This window comes from Meles meles, chromosome 13, assembly GCF_922984935.1.
Source record: "Meles meles chromosome 13, mMelMel3.1 paternal haplotype, whole genome shotgun sequence".
NCBI classification, from domain to species: Eukaryota; Metazoa; Chordata; class Mammalia; order Carnivora; family Mustelidae; genus Meles; species Meles meles.
The window spans coordinates 87402426-87429848 of NC_060078.1; the positions used below are offsets into that span (position 1 = coordinate 87402426).

The window sequence follows — 27423 nt, forward strand, 5'->3', positions numbered from 1 at the left end:
GGGCCTGCGGACCTCGCCCCGACCTCCCTGCCTGTGACGGATTTGCACACAGTGACGCTTGCCAGAGCTGCTCGAGGTTCCCCTCCCGGCAGCACAGGCTTCCACCGGCGACTGCCGCACCCACAGGCGGGAAACCAGAGGCAGAAAGCCCGTCAACCGCCTCGTGGGACCAGCTGTCACTGTGAGAGGGGCCCGTGGACAGTGAGGGCCGTGCGTGGCTGCGAGGGGGAGAGGCACTGAGTGCGCACCGTGCGTTTCCTGGCTGTGCTGGCTGAGAGCCCGCAGGTGCTGACAGGCTCTGGCTCCGGCCCGTCCTCCAGTCAGAGGGACCAGGGCTCCTGGGAGACATCACGGACCCCGGGACCGGGGCAAGACCTGGGACGAGGAGCCGGGCCCACTCGTGCCTGAGAGTGAGGAAATGGTCAGGAGCCCATGACGGGGCACGTCGGAGGTCGGAGGAACCAGCGGGGGGGCCCCAGCAGCCCGAGTCGGAGCAGTCAGAGAAGCAGCACCGAACCTTCTAACTCCGAGTGTGCCTCACCCGCACGTCCACCCCGATACAGATCGTTGAGCCGAAAGGAGCAACGGCTCGATGACGGTTTTTCAGGGAATAGAAAATCCCACCTACAATTCTCAAGGGACCTCAGAGAGCCAAACTATCGCGGAAAAGAAGAACAGAAGTGACGACTCACTCTTCTGATCCCAAACTTGCCGCAGGACTGCCGTCAGCAACGCTGCGTGGTCCGGCACGAGGACGGACGGACAGACCAGCAGGACAGATTGGAGAGGCCAGAAACACGCCGCGTGAGATGGGTTTTGACCAACCGCCAGACCGGCCAGCGGCCGAGCACAGCCTTCACGACGCGCGGCGCTGGGAAAACGGTGTGACCTGCGAGAGGGTGACGTCGGGCCCATCCGTGCGCCGCTTCTGGAAGTTACTGAGCCGTCGGCGACCTGAACGTTAGAGCTAAACTATCAAGTTCATAGAAGAAAACAGGGGAGAGCTTCAGAGCCCTGGACATGGAAACGGTTTCTCGGATACGATACCGAAAGCACCGGCAAGAGAAGTAAAAATAGAGAAACTGCGCTCGATCGAAACGCGGTGCGTCAAAGGATGCCGCCCGCAGAGGGAAGGGCACGCCACGGAACGGCCGGCGGAGACGGAGCTGGGAGTGCGCGCCGCGGGACAGGCTGTCACCCGCCGCTGCGAGGAGGAGCCGCGAGGCCTGCTGAGTGACAGCCACGGAGGGACCAGCTCTGTGTGCTGCCAGCCTCGCGAGGTCCCCGGGGTGGCCACGTTCACAGAGACCGCGCGGGGGCGGAGACGGAGCCTCCGCTGTGTAAGACGGGCGTGGAGGGCGGCCGGGTGTCCAACAGGGTGAACGTACCTCATGCCACCCAGCGGCACGATGACAAACGTTACGATCGGAAACGACGTTGTATGTATTTGTCACAAAAGAATTTCTCCAAATAAAAACAAGAACAGTTGAGAGCGGGGCACGGAGGAGGCGCCGTTGGTGCAGCGTCCGACTCTGTCCCAGCCGGGTCGCGTCTCAAGGTCGTGAGGTCCAGCCCCGCGACGGGCTCCGCGCTCAGCAGCGAGTCTGCTCGGGACTCTCCCTCCCTCCGCTCTCCCCACCGTGCGCGCGTTCTCTCTGTCGGAGAAATAAGTCTTCTTTTCAAAGTAGTTAAGAACAAAAAAGGGGAGAGACGATCCGTGGCCGTGGGAGCCCGACCCGATGCTGGCGGATGCCGCGCTGGCCGAATGTCAGGGAGCGGAGCACAGCGAGGCCGGTCCCCGCGCCGTTTCCTTTCCCTCAGTGCCCGCACACGGCCCACCACCAGCCACTCTGACCTCAGCTGGGCCCAGAGCCCCGCTGACCTGGGGACAGGGAGGCCGGGGGGTGCCCACACCCCTGTAACAGAGGACGGGGCCCTTCCCGGGGCAGCTCACCGTGTGTACGCCGCCTTCCCCAGCAGCTTATCCCAACAGTGGGGGGGGGGGGTGCTGAGGGTCCTGGTGTGTCCTCCAGCGTCACAGCTCATCCTCTGACGCCACAGGTCACGCCTGCCAACTGCAGCCACATCTTCCGGGTGGGCGGCAAGGGACAGACAGCCCTGTTTCCAGCCCGTGTTCAGTGCGGCAGAGGGTGGCTCTCGAGCGTGCGAGAGCCCGGTGTAGGCGAACGGGGCCTTCACTCAATCCCGAGCTCTCCCCGGGGTGGTGGCCCTTTGCAGGGAGTGGCACCGACTAGTGACACAGTCACCCTGCACCACACTCAGATTGTTCTTGAAAGTGGGCTCGGGGACCAGCTCGGGCCAGGAGCGTGCTGGCGGCCAGCACCCGCTCTAACCCGGACCGTGGCCTTGCGGTTGGGGCGAGGGCCCTGGGCCTCCCGCCGCGGAAACTGGCTCGGTCCCACAGAGCCACTGTGCACCGGCGGGGCAGTCAGGAGGAGGGAGGCAGTTTGAGGGACACTGTGGAGGGACCCGGAGTGACCTCGTTTTCCTTTCTGTTCCTGCTCACCTGGGGAAGACGTCTCTCCTGGAACCCGAATGCAGACAGGTGAGTCCCCGCGCCCTCGTCAGCGTCGTGGGTGGGCTGCGTGAGGCCAGTTTCTCTTTCTCCTTGAGAACCCACTGCATCTGCTCCGAGTCGTGAGCCTCGGGCTAACTCGAAAGCTGCAAACACCCCTCGCACCCGCTCTCACCATCACTCCCTAAACCGAGCGAGAGTGAAGCAGCCCAGGGGCTGGGGAGGGCAGAGCCGCTGGGGGGCATAGCGTGTGTCCCCGAGCGTGCGCCGGTGGGCCCCTGCCGTGCGGGCCAGCTGGGTGTCCGCGTCGCCCCGTGCCCACACCGTAGGTGCCCCCCCTTTGCTCTCAGGATTTAGGCGAATGGTGCTGATTTCGGTTCATCCCTCTTTTCTCTGTCCGCAAGTTCCAGCTGTCCCGCTTCCTCCATCCGCGGTTCTTTGTCCCCAGGGCGGGCAGCTCTCAGGCCTGGGACGGCTGGGAGCTGCTGTGTGTGGCTGTTCCTCAGAGCACTGGCGCTGACCCCTCATAATTCTACGGGGAAAGGCCTTTGTTGGGTGAGGCCATGGGGAAACACCTCGACACAAATGACCCTGAGCATTTTCTTTCGACCTCGCCAGTCCGTGTCCACTGGGGTCGGGTCTGCTGGGGTCCTGCGAGGAATGGCCGTGGGGATGCCCCACTCGAGTGTGTCTTCTCCATCATCCCCTCTTGTGTGGACCTTAGTTCACATAGATTTAGTTTTAAAATCAGTCAGAATGGTCCTGGAGTCTGTGAGCCCTGTTCCAGCGCGAAGCAGGCGCCTCCCACGGGCCCTCTCTGGCGGGAGGGGTCTGGATCGGCATCCGGACGGTGCGCGAGGGGGCGGCGGTGCCGGACAGAGCCTTACGCAGGGTTGCTGCAGAAGGGCCCTCGCTCTGGCGGTCCTGAGCTGCACAGAGGGAGAGCCCAGGAACAGAGGGCTCAGGGCCGCCCTTCCCTTCTTCAGGCTCTGGGGGAGGTCAGCCAGGATCATGGTGTCTTCTGAAAGCCAGGGGCAGAGACACCCGGTGGCTCCGTCGGTTAAGCGGCTGCCTTTGGTCATGACCTCAGCGTCCTGGGATGGAGTCCCGTGTCCGACTCTCTGTTCAGTGGGGAGTCTGCTTCTCCCTCTCGCTCTGTGTGCTCTCTCTCTATCCCAAATAAATAAATGAAACCTTTACTTAGAAAGCCGGCCAGCCAGCCGGCCAGCCAGGATCACCGAGAAGCAGGCAAGGGACCTGGGCCTCGTGCGCACAGCCCTCCAGGGGACGGAGAGGGGTCCGTGGAGCACGGCTGCGGGGCCACATGCAGGCGCTGCTGCCACGTTTGTGCCGTCCCACGGGACTGTCCTCAGGGATGACACGTTCCAGATCTGTGCCGCCCACCGGGTAGCCAGCAGCCACGAGACAGGCGTTGACACTTTGATGTTCTGTTAATACTAGAACCGCCACACGTGCCCGTGGCTCCCACGTCAGAGGTGCCCGCAGGCCCTGCACGCACAATTCTGCCCCCCGCACCACGGGCGCGCCTTCTATCCCCCACGCTGGCGACCAGCGACTGGGTCCTCGGGCCGACAAGGCGGGGAGGCAGGTTTGGGGCCAGGCTGTGTGACGCGAGACCCACAGGCTCCTGACGCAGAGTCCCAGCCGGAAGATGCCTCAGCGGCTCTGGGGCAGCGTGAGCGGCGCTCGGCCGGCTTCCTCCCCAAGCAGCTGCCTCATGTGGGCATCTCGCTGTGGTCCAAATCAGTTCTGTCTCCGTGGAGACAGACTGCCTGCCCTCCCAGGGTGTGGCACCCTCCCCCCGCAGCTTGCATGTGGCCCGGCTGGGGACGGACCCAGAGGCCTTGGGGGACCTGAGGTAACCGCTGAGACGTGGAAGAGGAGGTGAGTCTGTAACCAGTCTGCGCCACGTCCCCCAGCGGCGGGCACAACCCCTGCCCGCAGCTGCCCGGGGCCTGGCGCTTCCTACCGCCTGGTGTGGCCGCCGGCTACCTGGCTGTCAGAATGGCAGCACGGGGAGGAAGACAGCCGCGTGAACCACCTTTTCAGTAAAACCACTACATAGAGGGGATTCCCTGCATTTTCAATTTCACAACATTGTACAGAAATAAATGCTCCTGACAAAGCCAAGTCCCTTGTTGTGGTCAGAGGAGAATGGGGGAAGCTTATTTGGGTTTGAGCTGATTAGATGTGCCCAAATGCAGACCACTGTGTATTTGGCTTTCAGATTAAGGTTCCTGTCAGTGTGGCCGTGTCAGGGCCCTGGGGCCACTGTGAACCCGGTTAACAGGAAGGTATTTTGGTGGGAGTCTGAGAGATCCCTGGGCCTGTGCCCCTTCCTCTGGTTCCTGGCCCTGGCCAAGTCCCCCTCACTGTGTCCACCCTACACCCCTGTCCTCCTCCCGCAGGTAAAGGCAACCTCACACCCCCAGCAGGAGACCCGCGCGGCTCAGGCCCCCACCCAGAGACCTGGCAGGCTTCCAGCACCCCCTCCGCTCAGAATCACACCCATCCTCAGCCCCGGGCCCGCAGGGTAGGGGCAGCGAGCCAGGCTACATCTGTCCCCTCCTTCCTTGAAGGGAGAAACCGTGTCTGGATTCTGGTCATTTCTAGCAGTCGCTGCCCTGAGCCTGCCCTGCCAGCAAGGCTTCCCCGGTCCCTCTGGGTGAGAGAAGAATCCAGACCGTCCTCACGGGAGGACAGAAACTGCTCCCGCCAAGCAAACGTGTGGGCCTCCTGGGAGATGCACATTCTCCAGGAGGGCCTGGGACCCCTGCTTCTGGGCGCCCTTGCACACCGTGACACGAGGACGCCCCGCTGGCACCAGCTCTCGGAGCAGCCCGCGGGCAGCACGGTGGAGGGCCCGGGGGAACGGGGTGTAGGCAGCCAGAGTCTGGGGCAGGGGCTCCGCACGGGCGTCCCTCGGCTCGACCACGCGCGCCGGACAGCCGGGCCTCAGCTGGGGACCTCACCGCGGCGGCCCAGGTGCAGGGATGCGGGCCCCGTGGGGGTCCTGCAGGGGCCTCGCGGGGCAGCTGGGGCCCTTGGCCGGTCGGGGGGACCAGACCCCGCCCCGACCAGCCAGAAGCGCTCCCGGACACCTCGCCGAAGGGCAGCCCCCGGCGGGGCGGGACCTGAGCCGCGGCCCCTGCGCCCCGGGCACCCCAGTCCCTCCTCGTGCCGGGCCCCGGGTTTCCTGCGGTGGCGGACGGCCAGGAAGCCGCGACAGGCCACCAGCTGCCCACGTAGCCCCGCGGGGTCTGCTCGCGAATACCAGCGTGCTGGGTGTTATCTTTGCGCCCCGGGCCTGCCGACCTTTCGGAACCGGTCACTCGGCCGGAACCGCTCACTCGGCGCAGCGCCCTCACTGTCCGCCGCGGCCGCGAGGAGGCGCTTTTATAGGAGGACGGGGGGGGGGCGGGGGGGCGTCGGTTGTAAACTGGAAGTCCATTGGAGTAAACGAGGGGCTGCAAGAGTAGTAGCTTCTCATTGGCTGGGCCCTGACCGCCTCCCATTGGCTGGCCACGAGCGTCTCTCATTGGCTGGGCTGTTGCCGGGGCAGGAGGAAAGCTTGCTGGTCGACAGGGGTAGAGCCGCAGGTGCACCCGCGGGTCCCTGCCGGGTCTGTGTTCCTCCCCCGCTGGCCTCCTCCCCGCACTTCAGAGGCCTCCCTTCACACTGGCCGGTCCCCTCGTCAGAACTCACGCCTCCCGGGCGCACCAGATACGCTTTCTGTGGCTGGATGACGATGCCTCTGTGAGGTCCCTAGGAACCCTGGTGTCCCCGCGTGGGGCGTGTCCCACGCTCTGGCTCTGTGCGTCCCGAGGGGACGCCGGCTTCTGAGAGCGCGCCGGGAAAGCGCGGTGCGCCGGGGCATCACGGGCTCTTTCCTGGCCAGGAGCTGGAGCAGCAGCTGCTGATGGAGAAGAGGAACTACCGGAAGACGCTCAAGTTCTACCAGAAGCTCCTGCAGAAGGAGAAGCGCAGTAAAGGTAGCAGCGGCTGGGCAGAGGCGCTCCCCGGGGCTGGGGGTGCGCCTGGGGCTGCTTTGTGGCACTCTGCCCGCCTCCAGGCTCCGAGGTGAAGACCATGTTGTCCAAACTGAGAGGGCAGCTGGAAGAAATGAAGTGGAAAGTGCAGTTCCTGGGGCTGGTCAAGAAGTACCTGCAGGCAAGTCTGCCCGGACCCCTGCCCCCCACCGGGTCAGTCGCAGGTGTCCCAGCACCCGGTCCGGCCAGCGCCTGGGGGCACAGGCCAACCAGATGAAGGCAGCTCGCTTCCCCCCACACACACAGGTCATGTATGCCGAGCGGTGGGGCCTCGAGCCCTGCGCCCTGCCCGTGATCGTGAACATCTCGGCGGCCCACTGCGACACGCTGGATTTCAGCCCCCTAGACGAGTCCTCGTCGCTCATCTTCTACAACGTCAGCAAGCACCCGCGAGGCGGCAAGCAGAGGAAGGCCCGCGTCCTACAGGCCGGCACACCCCTGGGACTCATGGCGTACCTCTACTCCAGGTGCGGCGGCCCATGCCCCAGTGGGGCTGGGCCGGTGGGATCCCCTGGGCCCCTCCATGTCTTTTGAAAGCAAAAGGGAGACAGAAAAAAAGAAACAGACCCCCAAGAGGTGAATGAGGTGAGGAAAGTCTGCCTTCCCTCATCTGAGATGGGGTTAGACTTTTTTTAATTTAAAAAGCATTTTCATCAGAACTTTAAGCGGCCTGTAGCTGCCCTTTGCCTTCTTCCCCAAGCTCTTGGCCAGGCCTGCAGCTGGAGCTGCGGGTGCGCCCAGGCAGGCGCTGGGAGGGCTGGGGAATGCAGCCACACACACTTAGCCTCCCAGGAGGCTTCTAAAATGAAACACACACAGGAGCCTCAGAGACATGCCTGGGTCACGCCACCGTGCTAGGTCAAAACACCCCACAGTTAACCGTCTAGCTCCCTGGGGCCCACTAGGGACTTGGTCTCAGCGCGCGTGTTGAATTATTTTTGCAGCCACTGTCTCTAGGCATGAGCACGTGTGGTCATCAGCCCCCGAACTGATGTGCGCGGTGCACGTACTCACCCTGCAGCAGGGAGGACCGGCTCCCTCATACCCAGGGTCACAGGCACCCCCAGGACACCCCAGACCCCTCCACCCTTGGCCCCTTCTGTCCAGCTGGCACATAAGCACAGGACGTCCTGGCAGAGTCCCTTGACCCAACAGCCTGGCTCACTCCCAGGCCTGGGGCCCGGCCGCTCAGGGGCGGGTACAGACTACCTTCCCAGGCGGTGGTGGGACCAGTGTTGGCTTTGGGAGACCCATGACACACTTGGGAGCCCCCAAGGCCTTCTTTGCGCTGGAGGCTCTGGAGACCCAGAACTGATGGTCAGGTGTCAGCAGGGGACACGGGGGGCTATCGGGGAACGAGGGAAGTCCCTGAAATCAGGGGCCTTCCAGTCCTCTCAGGACAGCAGTCTCTTCCCATGTAACCTGAACCCCCGAGGTGGGCTGCACCTGGCTGTGCTGGGAGCCTCCACTGGCCGATGGCGCAGGTAGACCCTTCGCCAGACGTGTATACGACACACTCACCCCAAGGGCTGGCTGTGTGGACGTGTGTGCATGTGTATGAGCAGAGTGTGTGTGAGTGTGAGTGGGTGTGTTGTGTGCCTGTGTGATGTGTGAGGGGTGTGCACATGTGCGTGCACGTGGGAGGTATATGCACGTGTCCATATGACCACGGGTGTGTGTGCATGTGCGGGTGTGCGTGGGCTGTGTGTATGTGTGCTGGGGGTGTGAGTGGGGTATGGGCGTGAGTGGGGTGTGTGCATACGTACATGACTGTGTGTGCATGGGGCTGTGAGTGGGGTGTGTGTACATGCATGGGTGTGGGGGTGGGAGTGAGGTGTGTGCACGGGTGTGTGCATGGAGGTGTGAGTGGTGTGTGTGTGTGCACGGGAGTGTGTGTTGAGGCCTCTCGTGTGCTGTGCTGTGTGTGTGTGCACAGGACGTCCAAGGACGGGAGGGTCTTCACTGGCGAAGGCTGTGGTTTATCCTCGCGGGCTGGGCCTGACCCCGGCCACAGCACCCCCCGCCCACAGAAGCCCCAGGGTGACCGCAGGTGGCTGGTCCCCCTAATTCTTTGGACACTGGTATGGCTGGGGAGGCGGCCTGGCCAGCGCCCACACACCTTCCTTGTTTCGGAACCCAGTCACTGACCTGCATGGTGTCACCTGACCTCGGGCTCTCGGGGGCACCCTGTGGGTGGGGGACACTCGCTGAAGGGTTAGGACCCTCATTCTCTCAACTACCTGGTTTTGCGCTGAAGAAACTGCGAACTTCGGGGCACAGATTGCTGCCCTCATTTCCAATGCAGTGAGTTGCAGTGTGGGGGCTGGGGTGCCTGCCTGCGCATCGGTGTCTGAGTAGGTTCCAGAAGCAGATAGTGAGGGTGCCTCCAAAACCGACGGTGAAGAAGGTCCTCCCACCAGAAACGGTTGGGGTCCCTACAGTTACCAGCACCTTTGACCTCCCCGAAGGGCCCCGTTGCCCACCGTCCTCCCAGCATGGGCACACGCGGACACACGCTCACACACACAACTCACGCGCCTTCACACTCATGCACACCCACACACGCTCTCTCACACATTCACGCAGAACCGCTAACGAAGGCTGCAGGGAGCCGGGCCTCCCCCACTTTCCTGCAGCACAGGGACGGTCTGGCGGGAGGACTGGCTGCTCGCGTGCGTGGGGAGAACCCGCGAGCCGGGGGCCTGGCCCTGGGCCGGCGGGGCTGGAGGATGCGCGGCGGCCAGGCCTGTGACCTGACCGCCTCCTTGCACCCAGCGACGCCTTCCTGGAGGGTTACGTGCAGCAGTTCCTGTACACTTTCCGCTACTTCTGCACACCCCAGGACTTCCTGCACTTCCTCCTGGACCGCATCAACAGCACCCTGTCCAGGTAGGCCGCGGGCCCCGGGCCCCGCAAGGGGAATCACAGCCCCAGGGTGGACCCCATGGCGCCCCATTAGTGACCACGAAGGGTGACAGGGTCCCCAGTGACCCTGACGAGGATGGGGGCAGAGCCGGGTGGGAGAAGGAAGAACACGGACGGGGACACGGGCCCTGAGGGAAGGGAGGCAGCGGCGGCAGGAGGGGAGTGTGGCCGGAGAGAGGCCGTGGCTGGTGGAGGCCGTGAGGCTTGGGGAAGGCCGAGGGTGGGGGCAGGACAGGGAGTGATAGGGTTGGGGGGGTGCCACGCCCTGGCCCACCCGCCAGAGGGGGGCAGCCAAAGGGGAGGAGGGCCCTGCCAGCCCTCAGCCGGGGGTGGGATCCTGGGATCAGAGGAGAGGCTAGAGGGATGTGGCACGGCCAGACTCCCCGTGCACTTGCTCCCTGGGGGCAGGGACGCACAGGAGAGACCTCGGCCTGTGAACCCCAGCTCCCACCCCTCCTCCTGCCCGAGTGTCCGCATGCTGCCTCCCAGACCCCGGGCGTCTCGGACCCTGGCTGCAGGAGGTGACGGGTGCTCCAGGACGGGGCGCCGGGCAAGGGTGGAGGGAAGCAGCAGGTTCCTGTGGGCCAGTCACCGAGCCTGTGGCCCAGCTGTGCCGCTCCTGCCTCTCCTGCCCCCTGAGACGGGAGGACTGTGCAAACGAGCCCAGGAAGAGAGAGCCACGCTCAGACCTGACTCAGGCCCCAATCAGGCCCCACTCAGGCCCCCGTGCTCGGCAGGGCGACTGCAGCCAGCCATGTACCCGGTGCAGCAGACAGACCTGCCACGGCCAGCCGGCGGCCCCCACACGGCTCAGGCCCCCCCCTCTGCCTGCAGGGCCCACCAGGACCCCACCTCGACCTTCACCAAGATCTACAAGCGGAGCTTCTGCCTCCTGCAGGCCTGGCTGGAGGACTGCTACGCGGTGGACTTCACGCGGAACTCCGGGCTCCTGGGCAGGCTGGAGGACTTCATCTCCTCCAAGGTGACCAGGGGCAGAGCACCCGAGCAGCCCCTGCACCGCCACGGGCCGCACTCGGGCCCTGAGAGCCGCCGCCCCTGTCTGGGGGGCAAGTGACCGCCTTGTGCTCCTGCCCAGATCCTGCCCCTGGACGGCTCCGCCGAGCACCTGCTGGGCCTCCTGGAGGTGGGCACTGACCGGCGGGCCGAGGGCTCCTCACGCGGCACCGACCTGGAGGACCCCAAGGAGGCCGAGGACGACGCCAGACCTCTCAATGCCCTCTGTAAGAGGCTCTCAGAAGACGGCATCTCCCGGAAGGTGGGGGCCTTTCCCAGGCAGGGCAGCTCCCCTCGCTCAGCCTGAGCTCAGAGAACACGGAGAGCGCGCACACGCCCACACACATGTGTGAACACGCACACGCTCCCCAGGTTGCCAGTCCTAGGCACTGGCCCCGCGAGGTTGGCGCTGCCCTCCCTTCCTCGCCCCACGCAAGGCCGGGTGCTCAGGTGACCTAACGTTTGGGCCCTCGGGCCAGAGGTCTGGGTGGAAGAAACCGTTGTCAGGACATGGCCTGGGATGGGGGCTAGGTCTGTGGGCACCTGTCCGTGATGTGGGGGGACGGCCTCAAATCTCAGTGCCTCTGTCCCTGGCGGACCTGCTGGAGTGGTCGGGACAGGCCTCCGGGGGCCGACCCGGCCCCAGCCGGAGGGGTTGGCTCTGTGGCTCTACCTGAGGTGGCCTGAAGGGTCCCGGACGCAGACCTGGAGCCAGCCCGCACCCCCTCCAGCGCCCCACCCCCAGAGGCCGCCCCCAGGCAGGACCGGCCGCGCAGAGGCCCTTCAGCACGGCCTGCCCTGCAGAGCTTCCCCTGGAGGCTGTCCCGGGGCAACGGGCTGGCCCTGCCGCACAAGGAGCCGCACAAGGAGCGCCCGTACACCATCGCGTCCGCCCTGCCCAAGCCCTGCTTCTTCGAGGACTTCTACGGCCCCTATGCCAAGGCCAGCGAGAAGGGGCCCTACTTCCTGACCGAGTACAGCACCCACCAGCTCTTCAGCCAGCTGACGTTGCTGCAACAGGTGACTGGGCCTCCGGCCGGCCACGGGGCAGGGGTGGTGCTCCCGGGGCGGAGGGTGAGGGCCTGCACGCAGCTCACCCGCAGGGGCGTCACGGGGAGGGACGCTCTGGAGAGGTGTTTGCAGGAGGGACGTGTGCAGGGCAGGGAACGGGCGAAAGCACGGGTAGGGGCTGCGGGGAGGGCGCCCAGGAAGGGCTGTGGGGGTGCACAGAGCACTCCCCGCCACCTGCTCCGCCGCGCCTGCACTCCTGTCTCGCAGGCACTGGAGGGCGCCCCGCGGGCCTCCTCCTTCGGGCTCCTCAGCTCCCCCCCCAGCCCCCCAGCCCCGCCCCCAGACACCCCCCCCCCCGTGACACCCCCTCCAACCCCCGCCATCCTGGGCCCTGTGTCCCTTGGCAGGAGACAGTAGTGATGGTGACCCCAGGGACCCTACCTGGGGTCGCGACAGCCGGGCAGGGAGAGAACCCCCGGAGGCGCCGCCTGGCGCCCGAGGCCTGGGCAAGGCCTGGACGTGTGTCCGTGTGTCCGCAGGAGTTGTTTCAGAAGTGCCATCCCGTGCACTTCCTCAACTCACGGGCCCTGGGCGTCACGGACAAGAGCGCGGCCCTCCCCAGGTGAGTGCTCGCCCGTGCGGTGTCCCCCCGAATCCTGGGACGCGCGGCTGGTGGTAGGGTCTCGGGGCTTCATCTGAGGGTCTCGGGACACTCGTGACCAAAGGGAGACACCGGCGTCATGAACGGCCTCGGAGCCGGGCCCTCCCCTCTTCCCAGCGCCCATCCTGCCGGCCCCCCGTGGACCCGGAGAGACCGCGCAGCCCCAGGACCGGGCAGGGCCGCCTCCACGCCACCTCCCCGCGGTGACGGGCACCCGGGTCTCTTCCAGAGCCGGCTCCTCCGAGTCTCTGTCAGCCAAAACCTGCAGCTTGTTTCTGCCCAGTTACGTCCAGGACAGGTACCTGCTGCAGCTCCTGCGCAGCGCGGATGACGTCAGCACCTGGGTGGCGGCGGAAATCGTGACCAGCCACACCTCCAAGGTGGGTGTCTCGGCAGCTGCCCCCCAGAGGAGGGCCAGGGCAGAGCTGCACGGGCACACGGTGCCTCCCAGGGCCCAGCCGCACGTTCTCCAAGCGCAGGGATCCACAGACCCGAGCCCAGGCCCAGGGGGAAAGTGTCTCAGCCTCTGTGGGTGCGGACACCAGACGCCGTCCAGCTGTCCAGTGTGCACCGCCCGCCACGCCCGGTCTCCCGTGGCTCCTCACGCCTGCAAATGCACACGGGCTCTGGTCACCGTGACCGGCCTCTCCCTGGTGGGACTTGCCCACGTGTGCACACAGAGTCTCACGCCCACGGCCTTCCACAGACACACCCCTTCACTCACGTGCCCTCACACTCACACTCCCTCACACACTCGTCCTCACACTCACTCCCTCACACTCCTGACACACAATCCCTCACACACGTACCCCTCACAAGTACCCCCTCGCGCACACACACTCCCTCACACTCCCTCACACTCACACCCACACAAACATCCTCACACTCACACACGGGCTCCCTCTCGCACACACACTGTTGCTTTCACGTTCGTCGTCTCTGACACACACAGATCCTCCTAAATAGTCCCTGTGACCACGTAGATCTCCTTACAGGTTCCCGGACACACGCACCCCCACCCCCACACTCATACCGTCCTCACACAGACCCGCCCACGCTCACGCTCACACTCAGGCTTCAGTCACAGCGTAGCCCTGGGGAGCTCCGTCCACACTCCCACCCGAGCCAGGTCCCAGGGCTGGGAATCGTGACTCCCAGGCGTCCCCCGCACCCGGACTCTCCAAGGGCGGGGACCGGCTCAGTCACTGTGGTGTCCCCTGGGGGCGAAGCGGGATGCGTGCTCGGCCTGTGAGACTCAGGTCAGCCTGGCGAGGCCGAGCGCCTCGACTAGGGCCTCTTCCAGGGCCTTGGGGTCTCAGCCTCGGCCACTCACCTGCTTCAGGCTGGGGACTGCGCAGGCCAAGGGGGAAAGTCCCCTGCCTGGGAGCCGGCACCTCCCTCCAGGCTCCTGCCGCTCAGGAGGGCCGGGGGACAGAGGGCCCCGGTCCCTAATGCGTGTGCACCTCCCACCCACTGACGACCTGTCACGGAGGCCGAGCTTCCTGACGCCTCACAACGGCGGTGGTGGGCACGTCCCTGAAGTCCCGCCCAGTGAAGTGGCCCACGGGGAGGGCCGGCGGGGATGGCTCCGGCTCCTCCTGTGAAACAAGCCCACACGGGGCCCTACCATGCCGCGGGCAGCAGTGGCCACACGGCAGACCCCGCCCCAGTCCCGGGTCCCCTCAAGCACGAGCCCCCCCAGTGCTGGTGCTGGGCAGAGCGTCCGGGGGACTGAGGGGTGGGGGCGCCGCTGTTCCGCCCCGGCTGCCCCCCAGCCCTCGGAGCCGCCAACTCCTCGTCGGACAGCAAAGCGCCGGTGAGTCTGTTCCCGCGTCACTGGCCTCTGCAGCTGGTTTTGCTTTTTCGAACATCCCCAGCGTCCGCTCACCCCAGACGTGCAGCCCATTAGCACACGCCGTGCTTGGAGTTTCCAAGCTTCAGACTGGCCCATCCTCGCTTGTGCCGGGAGCGGGACAGTTTAACGACTCAGCAGGGTCACAGGACGGAGCTTCCCGCAATCAGGTCCGCAGAGGGGCCGTCGCTCGGCCTTCGCGAGGCCTTCCAAGGAGAACCGAACAAGGGCCGTCTGCGGTCCCTTCCGGACCTCCGCTTCCCCTCCTCCGCCGGAGCCCCCAGAAGGAGGGAGAACGGGTCCCCTCCCAGCCCGAGGGAGAAGCTGGGCTCTGTGTCCCGAGCCTGCAGGCGCCCTGCCTGGCGGGGCAGCACGGAGCACGGACACACGCACCGGCCCACACGCTCGACGGGGCCGTGACGGACGCACACCTGGTAGGGGGTGCCCAGCTTAGAAGGGCAGGAAGGACTCGTGGGGTCACGGGGGCAGAACTCTGTCCGCTGCCGTGAAAGGCTTCCCACGTCCCTGTAAGCAAGGACAGAACGACAGACGAGCGGCGCGCCCCGAGGGGAGAGAGCGGCCCCGCGGCCCTTCCACAGAGCTGCTTGCGGCCTGCTGGCCCGCCGCCGTCTCCCATGCCCTGTGCTGCTTCCTGTGACGTCGGAACAATCCAGAAGACTGACTTTTGTTTGTGAACGGTGGTCAAGAAAAGAGCTAAAATTCAAATTTGGAGCCAGAGACTGCGACAGGGCGGTCATCAGACGACCCAGGTGGTGCCCGTAAAGGCGAGCTCGCGGATTCTTCTTTTAGATGAAAAATGGTGGGTTCCGTCTCATCAGACAGTCTTACACGTGCTGGAACACGGCGGCCAAAGATGTCTGTCCGCGGGCAAATGGGTGAACAAGAAGGGTCTGTCTGTCCTGCGGACTCGCGCCCGCCTCAACGAGTGAAGTCCTGACAGGCTAGAGCGTGCATGAGCCTGGGGGACAGGACGGGGGGCGACCGGTCACAGAGAGACACACACCGCGTGGCTCCAGCCTCGGAGGCCCCCGGGGTAGCCGAAGTCACACCCCGGAAAGCGGGAGGCTGGGGCTCGGGCGCTGGCCGTGGCGGATTGACAGAGCAGCGAGATGGGAGCTGGGGCAGGAGCAGGCGCAGCTAAACTCCTGAGCTGTGTGAGAAACGGTTCACGAGGAGGTCTTACATTACGCAATTCTACCACATTTTTTTTAAAAAAAAGATGTGATGGAAGTTTGTCGTTCAAGATCCTTTAAGAGCCTGGTAAGCCGGTCAGCTGGGAGGCCACCACGGGGAGCGAGGGGCCGTCCCTGCGACCACACAGGCGAGGCCAGGCCGGGGAAGGGGAAGAGGGTTCGGTTGGGACCCACAGACAGTGTCCCCACCAGAAGGGCGGTCCGGCCCCGGGCAGTCGGTGAGGCAGCTCTGAAACGGTGTGCCCATGAGCAAAGAGAACCCGTGGGGTGTTCCCACCAGCTCTGCCGACTGAGCACAGAGGAGCGGGCAGTGGGGGAACCGCGGAAACGAGGCCACCCACGCCCACCCCCGTGGCTCTGGAACCCCGCGAGGGGTGGATCAGGCAGAACATGAGAAGAGGCTGCCGGCTCGCCCCGTGGGCCCCCAGATCACCGGCACCAGACGCGCCCTACTGAGCCGGCGCTATGCCCCTCCCCCGCGTCAGTCCGGCGGCCGAGGGGAGGTTTGTCTTGGGAGTGACTCTGCCCTGGAGCAGTGAGGGCGACGTCTTTTCACATCTTTATGCTTTCCTGGTTCGTGTTTTCAAGTCATGCCTGTCCTGCGCCTCCCGGCAACCCCGCTCCCAGGCCTGCTCCCCCCACGGGGCGCCCCTCTCTGCCCCGGGTGCCCGGCGCCGGGTCACTCTGCCGCGTCCCCGGGCTGTCTACCCGCTTGTGTCCCGCGGGAGGACCCTGAGCGTGTCCTCTGGTTCCAGCTGCAGGTCAATTTGCTGTCCAAGTTTTTGCTGATCGCGAAGTCTTGCTACGAACAGAGGAACTTCGCGACCGCCATGCAGATCCTGGGAGGCCTGGAGCACCTGGCCGTGAGGCAGTGCCCTGTGAGTCGCCACGCGGAGCCGCGGGCTGCAGGCGGGCACGTGCGCACTGGCGCGGCCGTGGGGGCTCACCAGCGCTTTTGTTTCAGGCCTGGAGAATTCTACCCGCGAAGATAGCGGAGGTCATGGAGGAGCTGAAAGCCGTGGAGGTGCGGGCCCCGCGCTTCTGGGTTCCTGCCCCCCTGCGCCCTTGCGCCCCTGCGCCCCTGTGTCCCTGCGGACATTCTCGACGCATCTCCGGGGTCACCCTGCAGAGCCTGCTTCGGTGCCCCACGCCACCCCCGTCCCGAGTTGGCCTGGTCTTGCCCGTCTCCCCGCGGGGCAAAGACTGCAGGGCCAGGGCGCCAGGTACAGATGCCCAGAGGACCGGACCGGGCTTAGCTGACCCGCTGGCCTCCTTGCTTCTCTCAAAGTGCGGAGGCAGCCTCCCGAGGTCACGAGCAGGGAGACGCTGGAAGGCTTGGCGTTTCCCCAGAGGAGGCCCTAGGAGCCGACCGCTGCCCCAGACACCGCTCTCTGCAGGGCGGGAGGGCCGTGGTGTCCTCAGCTGACACCAGAAACAGGTCCCTAAAGTTGGGCCGCCTGGGTCACGGCGTCCTTCGGGCAGCTGGGTCACCCGGCTATTTTCTGGAGCCCAGAGAGAGTAAGTTAGGAAACAGGTTTGCCATTTCTGGTGGCAGGAAGTCTGAGGGGCGTCCACGTTCCCTGGTGTCTGCCAGCTTCAGACATCCGGACTTCCGACCCCCTCGTCCGAGGTACAGTGTGGACGGGATGCACATCAGGGCTGTGTAGCCTCCTTGCAGGGGCGATCCCAGCGCCAACCGGGGCTGCCTGAGCTGAGCGCCCCAGACTGACCTCTCCCCCGTCTCCCCCCGCCCACGCCCCTGGCTGGGCTCCCAGGTCTTCCTGAAGAGCGACAGCCTGTGTCTGATGGAAGGGAGGCGCTTCCGGGCACAGCCCACGCTGCCCTCGGCCCGCCTCCTGGCCATGCACGTGCAGCAGCTGGAGACCGGGGGCTTCACCATGACCAACGGCGCCCACCGGTGGAGCAAGCTCAGGTGAGGGGGTTCTGCTCCCCACAGCCCCACAGGACCCTCGCACCATCGGCACAGCACCCACAGCCAGTCCTCTGTCTGGTCCGGAGGTGCCACGGTTCCCCTGCCCGGCACCCCTGGGGGCCCGGGGGACCTGGGAGGTGCAGACTGGGGGCTGCTTGTGAAAACCACCACAGCGACCTCGGACAGAGGGTCATGTGCATCTCTGTCTTGGAAACCACACGCTGCCTCCAGCCCTCCTCTTCTGGGGGTCCCGGGCCTCAGTGGAGATGGCCCCCATATGTCACAGGCCTGGGCCAGCCTCTCTCCAGAGGCCTGCACCCCCACAGCCTCGGACACACCTGTTCTTCCACCCCTCGGCGCCAGCCACGCATGCAGACTGGTGAGGCCGGTCAGGCCACGGTCCAGCTGCACACCCCTTAGGGTCAGGGCAGACCTCAGGAGGCCCAGCCCGGGGGACCTGGAGCCCAGAGATTCCACTTCCTTCTGGCCACCAACTCAGTGTTTTGGGAGACGACACAGAGCACACTGGTCGTGGTCGCAGAATGGGAACTAACAATCAGAGGGAAGGCCACGACCCAGAAGGAGCAAGGGCAGAGGCGACTCTTCACTCTGTTTTAGGTCTGGGTGCACGTCAGGTCTGTGTTTGTCTGAGGGAGAGAGAGACGGGTGGCGGGGAGGGGCAGAGAGAGAGAATCCCAAGCAGGCTCCATGCCCAGCGCAGAGCCCCATGCGGGGCTCGATCTCAGGACCTGGACGGAGATCATGACCGGAGCTGAAATCAGGAGTCGGACACATCGCTGACTGAGCCACCCAGGTGCCCCACATGTTTACCTTTTCATGACCAAAGTGCCGACCTTCAGACGGGAGGGGCTGTCTCTTTATCCTCAGCCAGGAGGAGAACATCTGTCTGCACAGCCCACGCCTCCCCGGGCAGAACTACCAACGTCTGCTTCGTGATCCCAGTTTTCTCGGATGACGCCCAAGGGCGTGCTGGTCACAGTCCCTCCGGCTCTCCGGGCAGGCGGGCCCCAGCTCACAGCCTTGGCCTGTACCCAGGGTGTACATACTTGGGTGACGGGGGCTCCTGATGTCCCTGAACACAGAGCAGGGGAGAAACACGTGCCCAGGGACCCCTGAGCACACCCTAAGTGACCCTGCGTCTGTCTGGCTCCTCTCCTCCGTCGGAGCCCGGGGGCTGACGCTGGGGTGTGTTCCTGTCAGAACCCTTCGCACCAACCAGGTGCGAAGCTTTTCAGCACAGCTTTTCAGTACATGTTTATGGACTGAAGAGTGGCCGCCTGGACCGACGGACGGAGGGATGGACAGAGGGTGGATGGGGGTGCAGGCGGGCAGACAGGCCTGAGTACTGAGATGAGGTTGGGCCTTGGGAATAAATACAGAAAACTCGGCCCAGAGTTTGCCCTGGAAGAGGCGTGGGTTGGATACTCCTGGGACACGCCGGGAACGGACCAGCCCGGGCTCGTGCGGACTGACGGCTCACTTCTTCTCCCTACGCAGAAACATAGCCAAGGTGGTGAGCCAGGTGCACGCGTTCCAGGAGAACCCCTACACGTTCGCGCCCGACCCCAAGCTGCAGTCCTACCTCAAGCAAAGAATTGCACGCTTCAGTGGGGCCGACATTTCCATTTTAGCCGCGGACAACAGGGCCTCCTTCCACCCGATCAGCAGCGAGAAGCACTCCCGGAAAATCCAGGACAAGTTACGGAGGATGAAGGCCACGTTTCAGTAACAGGAGCAGCGGGTCTGGCGTGGATCCCAAAGCGAGGACCGACCTGGGTAGAAGAGAGGCACCTGCTTGCTGTCCCAGGCCCGGAAGCCCCGGCGTCGCAGCTCCTGCCGCCATAGATGAGGGAGCCGGAGCCGGACAGCGCGGCGCAGGAGCTGGGGCTCAGCCGGGGCAGCAGGGTGCGTGCCCGGGGGGCACCGGGAGGCGGAGGCTCAAGGGCCAGTCTCAGCGGGAGAGGACAGGCTCCAGCGCAGATCGGGGTGTTTCTGCTAGTGTGAAACTCTATTAAAAATTAAACAGAAATAGAATAAGTGAACCCCCGGAGCCACACACCCACTCACACTTCTCAACTATAAACCCGCTCTCACCCAACTCTCCAGGGATCCTGCCCCCCAAAACTCCACACCTACCCACCCGGACTCAGAGCACTGTTTTCACGAGTCTGGCTTATGTCTGCTCAGCAGCCAAGGACCAAAATGACCTCTGACCCCCGTGCCAACCACAGGGTTCCAGGGGTTTCCAGAACCTTCCAGTGAGGCTACAAGTACCAACCTGGGTCCACATTCCTACTCCATGCCCAGACCTGCCCCCAACACTCCAACCTCCTCCTCCTTCCCACTCAGACCCAAACTCCCCCCGCCCTCTCCCAGACCCTTCTGCATACCCCAGACGTCCCCTCCAGACCCCGCTCCCCCAACCCCCCTTCCGGACCCCTCTAGGGGCCCAGCTCAGCTCATCCCCATTCCAGCGTACGTGGGGGTACCTGAGTTTTGCAGGCCCTGTCCCAGCAGGCCTGACGGGGTCTCGGCCTGACCCAGCCCCACGCCGGCAGCCCCCAGTGCCCGTGGCCCCGCGGACCCTCCGGCCTTGCCAACCCCCCGCCACTTAGAACCGCTCTGGGGAAGGCCTGCTGGGCTCTGCTTCCCAGCCAAGCGCACAGGACACAGACTCAAGCCTCAGGGGCCCTGGGCTCAGGCCTAGCGGCCACGCCATCCACCTCAGCAGCCCCGCCCGCCCCGCGCCCAGGCTCTGCTCACCTGCTCCCTGCTCTGTCGGCACGGCGGCGGCAATGACCTTTGCCGCTTGGACGGCACCAGGCTCTTCCCCCAGGGCTCCGTTCCCCATCAGCCGGCGTTGGGCGTCTTTCTGCTCAGCAGGTGAAAGGCGCCCTTGGCCAGGGCACCAGGGCCAGGACGGTGTGGCGGATGGTGCGAAGGACAGTGCGGTCGCATCCCTCGCGCCCGGGAGCTCAGACCCTGGGCACCCCTCCGGGCACCAACGCTCTACGTTGCAAATGGCTGGGAGACCCCAGGTGGCTCTCTCATTCCGGAGTCAGGGATTCTCTGGACCGCACAGCCGGTGGGGTCTCCGGACGGCGCAGCCGGTGGGGTCTCCGGACGGCTGCTCCTTGTGCTGCTCCTTGTGCTCAGGCACTGAGTCTGCCACCTCGGGCTGGTTCCCAGAGATCGTCCAGAACAGAGGAGGGACCCCGTGCTCTAGCCGTGCAGACGTGGGTCTGGCCTTCGTGCGACGTTTGGGGTCTCACTGAGCAACACCTACGTCCTCAGACGCAGACCTGAACACAGGTGGTGTCACTGAGCCGGAAACTGAGTCAGCGTCTGGCGCAAACACTCCAGTCCTAACGACTCCTTCACGGGGAAGTGACTGGGCTTCAGCTTAAGCACGACCGTCGGCATGTCGCCCGAATGTCACCGGCACCGATTTCTGAATAAAATCATTTCTACCGACGGCTTCCGTGGGCCTTATTTTGTCTGTCTCCAAAGTGAGCCTTGCTTTGGGGTCAGGGTGGGCTCCTTCACGGCCAGAGACAGCTCCAGGTGCTCACGAAGGCGCCAAGGGACAAGAAGTCCCAGCCACAGCCAGGCCCTTGGGTGTCACGGACAAGGCCAGATCAGATCAGATTCACTGAACTCAGGGCCCACCACAACCAAACCCCGGAGCCCCCAGGCCTGTGAGCAAGCGGACTTGTTCTGTGGCTGCTGGAAACGTTACCTGCAAACCACCCAAAACAGCTGAGCCACTAAGGCCTCACCGCACACCATCCCAGAGCTCCTCTGCCCCAGACTCTGCCCAGCCCCAGCCAGTTCCCAGTGGCAGGCCCCGCACCGCAGCAGGCCACCAACCTCACCCAGAGCCTAAGGGCAGGGCCGCCTGCCCCCTCCCTCCCCAGGGCAAGGCAGGGCTGTTCCCTCGAGGCCCGCACTGTGAAGGGTCCTGATAGACAAGCTCGGGACTGGGGGGCGCTGCAAAAGGAGGGGTGGAAGGCCAGGGGTTCAAAGACTTTGGGGACCTAAATGGTCAGTGTGCTCTGAGGCAGAATCACCTGGGGACGTCCCTGTGATGAGTGAGGAAGCCCTCCGCGGGCCAGGGCGGTCCCAGAAGAGTAAAATCTCTTGCACAGTGGCGGCCTCCTTTAGGTGGTTCTGGGGTCCCCGTGGTGGGCGGGTGGGTGGCTTCGGTCCTCACCCACTTTCAGGTCACTGAACCCTGGTGTCTCTTCCTTCCTGAGCCGTGAGGAAGGCCACGCAGACCAGGGTCTCCCTCCACTTCACTAGTCTAATCAAATCGGTGGGCTTTCCTTTAGGTGACCTGACAGCTCATGACGCCTCAGGACCCCAATGAGGCATGCGTCCCAGGTCCCACCACCACGTCGTCCCCCTACTCCAGATGGAGGCTTGCTCGGTGCCCCGATGCTCTGGGGGCGGCCCCCCCATGCGCGACGTCTGACCACCCCCGAGACTGCCACGCTGTGAAAGCCCCAGGTAGCCCTAGTGGGCTGAGCGGAGATGCAGAGCGACATATGGCCTGCCGGCCCAAGAGCCGCCTTCTAGAGAAAGCCCGTGGAGCCCCAGGCCCGGCCCGGGAAATGGCGCCCAGTCAGAAGGGAACGCCCAGCAGCCGGCCGCGGGCTCCCAGGTCCGCCACAGAATCAGCAGCGCAACTGCCCAGCGCTCGGCTTCCTCCGTGCCGACCCTCAGTCGTCCGCTGTGTGCTGCGCGGTGCGTGGGCTCTCTGCTCCCGGACGGGCTTCTGGTCTGTGTGAGGGGCCCCGTCCGTGGGCCCGCCCGCCAGCGTGCCCTGCAGATGGGAGGTTTGGGGTCGCTTCCTAGGGCTGCTACTGCTGTTTGAAGCCCGCTCTACAGGAGTGGGGGCTCTCGGGGGCACACGGTGCCAGGGGCTGCCCCATCTCTTTACCCACCTGCCAACCCTTTGGGGGGCCGACCTACGTCACCGTGGGAAACATTAGTTTGAAGAGAAAGGGTGCGGCCAAAGACCACAGAGGACCACACTCCAGCCAGTGGGCTGACTTCTCGCTGGAGTCCGGATGAGCAATCTCAAAGCTCCCTTGCCTACGCACGAGGGCTTGTCAATAAGTAAGCACATCGCGGATGAGGTTGCCAGCCTCCTGTCAGAGAAGGAGCCCCTCTGATCTGTACCCCCAGATGCCAGCAGCACCCCCAAGTCGTGTCCACTCATGTCTCCACACCTGCCCAGATAGACCCTGGAGGGGAACTATTCCCCCGGAGAACCAGTGCTTGGGAGCAGTGACACCCCAGAAGCGTCAGGCACACCTGATATTCAGATCCCATTTTCCAAAAGAAAGGATCCAGAGATTTTTGGAGAAATGGCGGAATGGCTGATTTTAGGGCTGGAGTGGAAAAAGTCCAAGATGAATGGAAGAATCTGGTAGTGCCGCAAAGCAAAGATGTGCCAGGGGCAGGGGTAGAGCATGTCACAAGGACAAGGACAGGGGCACCTGTGTGGCTCAGTCCTTAAGCATCTGTCTTCTGCTCAGGTCATGATCCCAGGATCCCGGGATTGAGCCCTGCATCAGGCTCCCTGCTCAGCGGTGGGAAGCCTGCTTCTCCCTCTCTCGCTGTCTCTCTCTCTCTGTCAAATAAATAAATAAAATCTTTAAAAAAAAAAAAAAGGACACAAAACAAGAGGGAAAGGGGAAAAGAGCTGGGGTGATCGGAGCCCCTACACGTGACAGCACGGGACTGCCCCAGGAACAGAACACCCGCAAGTCCCCTGAACAGGAAGAATTACAGGAGATTCCCGAACAACACATGTACGTGTCCCCCCCAAGTGCGGCCTGGTGACCCGGGGGTGGGGCGCCCCTGGTGACTGGCCGCAGCTGCAGGGCAGGAGGGAAGTGGAGAGAGGCACTGCTTGGACTCCTGGGTCTTCTTCCCAAAAGCCCATAACCCCGGGCTAATCATGAGAAGGCACCTGACAAACCCAACTAGAGGGACACCCGTAAAGCACCTAACAGTGTCCTGGAGGTGTCAAGAACGCGGAAGAAGAGTGAGCTGCTGCCCGGGGCCGGAGGGGACAAAGGAGGCAGGACGACCAAACGCAGAGCAGTACCCAAGACCAGGTCTGGGGCAGGAAGGACATGTCTGCGAAACCCGGGGAACCCTGGAAAAACCCAAATGCAGTCTGCGGCTCAGCCGATGGTGCCGTGCCCACGAGCTTCTCAGCTTGACAAAGGTGCCGTGGTCCCAAGGGACGCTCATTGTAAGGGACGCCTCCTCCCCACCTGTAAATCTAAAACTGTCCCAGACTAAGACTGCTAGGCCTAGTACGCAAAATACAAGCAAGTTTTGTTTACTGCTGTATTCGACGACCGTGCTAAATTCATTGACTAATTCTAACAATGTGCTTTGCAGATTGTTTCGTATTTTCCATGTTTACAATCATATCACCTGCAAATAACGATGTTTTCACTTCTTCCTTTCCAATCTTTATAAACCTTACTCCTTTTTCTTGTCTTATTGCTCTGGCTAGACTTCTAGAACAACGTCGAACAGAACCAGGATGCTGGGCACCACCCTAACCCTAATCGCAGGGGGCAAGGCTCAACCTTCTGCGAGTCACGACGTGAGCCGTAGCTGCTCTTCATCAGAATAAATTCGTGTTTCCTCCGAAGCGTGCGTGTGAGTGAGGACCCCGGGCCGGAACACCGGTCGTAAGTCCGCGGGGACGACCCTCAGCGGGCGGCACGCAGCGGCGACCACACCTCCCGCGCGCACTCGGGCACCACCGCACGTGGGGGCGGGGCCCGCACACCTCCGCCTCCGCGAACCGCAGGCCCGGACGCGCCTAAGGCAAAAGGGAGGGGCGCGGGGGCGCCTCCCGGAGCTGGAATGTTCCACCGCTCGCTCTCGGGGCGGTGAAAGGGCACGGCACATGCGTAAAAACCGATCGACCCTTGCGCGCCTGAGGCGAGCGGCCGTATCCCTTTGCGCCTCGGAGCCAGAGTTTGAAAAGGGCCGCCCTGAGGTTTAGCAGGTCGTCCCGGGTCAGGGCCCCGGCCGGCCCAAGTTGAAGTCGGCGGACAGCGGGGGCGGGGCGGGGCGGGGCGGGGCGCGCGGGGGCGGGCGGCGTAGACCCGCGCGGGCTCCGGCTCCCGCTCCCTCTCCAGCGAGCTCGCACCCTCGGAGCGCGTGTGGGCGGCTTCTCTCCGGCCGCCGCTGCGACCCCGCGAGCTCCGCCGGCCCCGGGATGTTGCTCCGGCCGCGGCGGCCGCCCCCGCCCGCGCCCCCCGCGCCGGCATCGCCAGCCAGCCCGGACCCCGAGCCGCGGCCGGCCGGGGGCGCGCCGGGAACCCCGCCGGGGCGGCCCGCCTCCCCCGGCGCGCTGGCGGCGTCCGCGTCCCCCGGGTCCCCCGGCCTCCCCGGGTCGCCCGTGTCCCCGGGCTCGGCGCAGCGCACGCCCTGGAGCGCCCGCGAGACGGAGCTGCTGCTGGGCACGCTGCTGCAGCCGGCCGTGTGGCGCGCGCTGCTGCTGGACCGCCGCCAGGCGCTGCCCACCTACCGCCGCGTGTCGGCCGCGCTGGCCCGCCAGCAGGTGCGGCGCACCCCCGCGCAGTGCCGCCGCCGCTACAAGTTCCTCAAGGACAAGCTCCGCGACGCGCAGGGCCAGCCGCCCGGGCCCTTCGACGCGCAGATCCGCGAGCTCATGGGGCTGCTGGGCGACAACGGACACCGACGCGGCGGCCGCCGCCGCTCCCCGGGGCCCGGGCGCCCCCCGCGCGGACGCCGCCCGGCCCCCGCCGCGCCCCTCTCGCCCGCCGAGCCAGGTAAGCGGGCGGGGCCCCGGGAGCGGAGAGGGCCGGGGGGAGGGGGTGCCTGGCGCGCCGGCCGGTGGGGGGAGGGGAGGAATGGGGGTCGGGGGCTCCGGGGCGTGAGGGTGGCGGCGGGCGCGCCTCGAGACCCCGGCCCGACGGTGCCGCCGCGTTCCAGACGTCCTGCCGCCGCCGGCCACGCGCGGCCCCGACGCGGACCGGGCCTGGACGCTCAGGTTCAGCCCGACCCCGCCCAAGTCTGCGGACGCCCCTCGAGCTCCCGGCTCCCCGACGGCGCTCTCCACGGCAGGCCCCGCGCCGGGCCGGCCCGAGGACCACCGCGCGCCTTTCCGCGCTCCGGGATCCCCGCCGCCGCCGGTCCTGGACCCCGCCCGGGAGGACCCAGACTCGCCGCCCAGCCGCCCGGAGGACCACGCGCCCCCGCAGTCCGCGCCCCCGTCGCTGAACGCCGCCCTTCTGCAGACCCTGGGCCACCTGGGCGACATCGTGGCCATCCTAGGCCCCCTGCGGGACCAGCTGCTGACCCTGAACCAGCACGTGGAGCAGCTGCGCGGCTCCTTCGACCAGACCGTGTCCTTGGCCGTGGGCTTCATCTTAGGCAGCGCCGCGGCCGAGCGAGGGGTCCTAGCCGACCCCCGAGAGTGAGGCCTGGCCTGCACCCGTTCCTTCTGTAGCACCGTGTCCCCTCTGCCCTGACCTCACCCTGTGACCCTCCCCTACTCCAAATCTAGGTATCCTCAATAAAGATTGTTTATTTCTAATTTAATTCTGTGAGTATGTGCAGGTCTTGTGCTGGGTACGAATGGGCCCTGCTGGGCGGCCAGGGCTGCCCGGGTGCTGGGGTGTACTGGGATGCTGGCTAGGATCTCTCCTAGGCCAGTTTACAAGGATCACTAGAACCCAAAATTGGGGTCCTTGTAAGACACTGGCTTCCCCATCTCCCAGGACTTTGTAGAACCCCTCTTGGTGGGGGAGCATCCTTGGCCTTCCCCCGGAGTCCTGCTGGGGGGGGTGGTCAGGGGTCCCCTCCACTGTGCTGCTTCAGCCTGATCTGGGCCGCATTTGGGGTGTACCCAGAGTCCAACCTCTGCTCCAGGCAGGCCTGAGCCTCACGGCCGAGTTTGGTCTGGGAACGGCTCCTCAGAAGTGAGGAACAGGAGAGCTAATGAAGCTGCCAGGGAAGGCACCTTTTGTCCCCAGGGCAGTGATTGCTGTGGGTGGGCCGGGGACAGCCCGGATAGGGGCTCTGAAACTTTCGACTTTGGTCAAGGACCAGGTCTCAGCGCGTCTGAGAGGACCTGCCCAAACCGCCCCAGGAGCATTTTCCAAATAGTAATTGTGGCCCTGCCCTCTGCCGGTTGGAAAGGACAACTGGGTGGGCCCGGAGGTGCTCCCTCCCCCGGGGAGATAAGGAAGTAGCCCGGGGCACCGGGCCGGCATCACAATACAGCCTGGCGCATTCAGAGACTGGGCGGCGGAGCTGAATGAGGTCTGGATGGTCTTGCCGGCCTGTGTTCCAAGGTTCCCGCAGTCCCGGGGCCTCTGGGGGTGGGGTGGGGTGGCATCTCCCCCAAGGCCTTTTCTGGAGGTGGAGGGGGAGAGACCCCAGTTCCTTGGCCTACGGAGATCCACAAATGGGAGCAGGAGTGGCCTCCCCAACCCCAGAAGCTGTGCATTGACGGTGGGTCCTGGGGGGCTCTGAGTCCACACCGTGGGCCCTGAGTCTCCAAGCGGCTGTGGCGCGATTCCCACTTGGGGACCGACCCACACACACAGTCCCCACTCCTAAAATGTCAGAGCCACAGGCTGGGGCGAATACGTCCCCCACCCCCGGGCTAGGGACAATGCCTGGAAGTGTGGGCCTCACTCCAGTCACCAGGGACCTCTGCCTTGGAGAAAGGCTGTTTCGTAACTAGGAAATCTGTGGAAGGTACTGAGTTTGAGATGCTTGGGGTCACCCAGAAAAACCCATCTGCCTGACGGTGCGCTGCAGGGGGTGCACCCGCGCCCTGCTGTCCCCCTGCCCCAGGGGACGCTCTGTTCGCCGCTGCACTGAGGGCCAGGAATCACCGGCGTCCCTCACCAGCTCAGCCTAGGAAGCTCTGTGGCCAAGGGTCTTCTCCTCCCTGCTGTGGGGCCTGCCCGCCCAGCCCGGCACCTTTCCCTTCAGGAGTGACGTGTGCGTGTTGTCACATCGTGCTGACCCATCAAGGACCAGGACTGTCCAGGCCCTTGTGAGCTAACCTTTTTCTGGTGATCAGTGCGGTTGTACCAGAAGACCTCAATGTTCAATGTGTTTTCTCCAAATCGGCACAGAACCTATCGACTTGGGTGCCGCTGTTTTACTC

At 64.9% G+C, this 27423-nt stretch overlaps 2 protein-coding genes across 3 annotated transcripts in view; both read left to right on the forward strand.

The window, feature by feature from the left end:
* Window positions 1-23871, forward strand: part of KNDC1 (kinase non-catalytic C-lobe domain containing 1) — a 62145-nt gene extending 38274 nt beyond the window's left edge. The window contains exons 18-31 of one of the 2 annotated variants that reach the window (XM_046027433.1): window positions 2537-2566; window positions 6456-6549; window positions 6630-6727; window positions 6853-7073; window positions 9382-9495; window positions 10366-10513; window positions 10628-10807; window positions 11350-11565; window positions 12096-12178; window positions 12447-12597; window positions 16039-16161; window positions 16248-16307; window positions 17059-17216; window positions 18735-20711. In XM_046027433.1, coding sequence (XP_045883389.1) covers window positions 2537-2566; window positions 6456-6549; window positions 6630-6727; window positions 6853-7073; window positions 9382-9495; window positions 10366-10513; window positions 10628-10807; window positions 11350-11565; window positions 12096-12178; window positions 12447-12597; window positions 16039-16161; window positions 16248-16307; window positions 17059-17216; window positions 18735-18966 — 1908 coding nt within the window. In that variant the 3' untranslated portion in view covers window positions 18967-20711. Of the gene's footprint in view, window positions 1-2536; window positions 2567-6455; window positions 6550-6629; window positions 6728-6852; window positions 7074-9381; window positions 9496-10365; window positions 10514-10627; window positions 10808-11349; window positions 11566-12095; window positions 12179-12446; window positions 12598-16038; window positions 16162-16247; window positions 16308-17058; window positions 17217-18734; window positions 20712-23775 lie in introns of those variants that run through there. The other variant, XM_046027432.1, reaches the window with a different exon arrangement.
* Window positions 23872-24492: 621 nt separating this feature from the next.
* Window positions 24493-25720, forward strand: UTF1 (undifferentiated embryonic cell transcription factor 1). The gene is made up of 2 exons (XM_046026398.1): window positions 24493-25069; window positions 25233-25720. Exons 1-2 carry the CDS (start codon window positions 24493-24495, stop codon window positions 25718-25720), a joined length of 1065 nt encoding a protein of 354 aa, XP_045882354.1.
* The last annotated feature ends 1703 nt before the right edge of the window (window positions 25721-27423 follow it).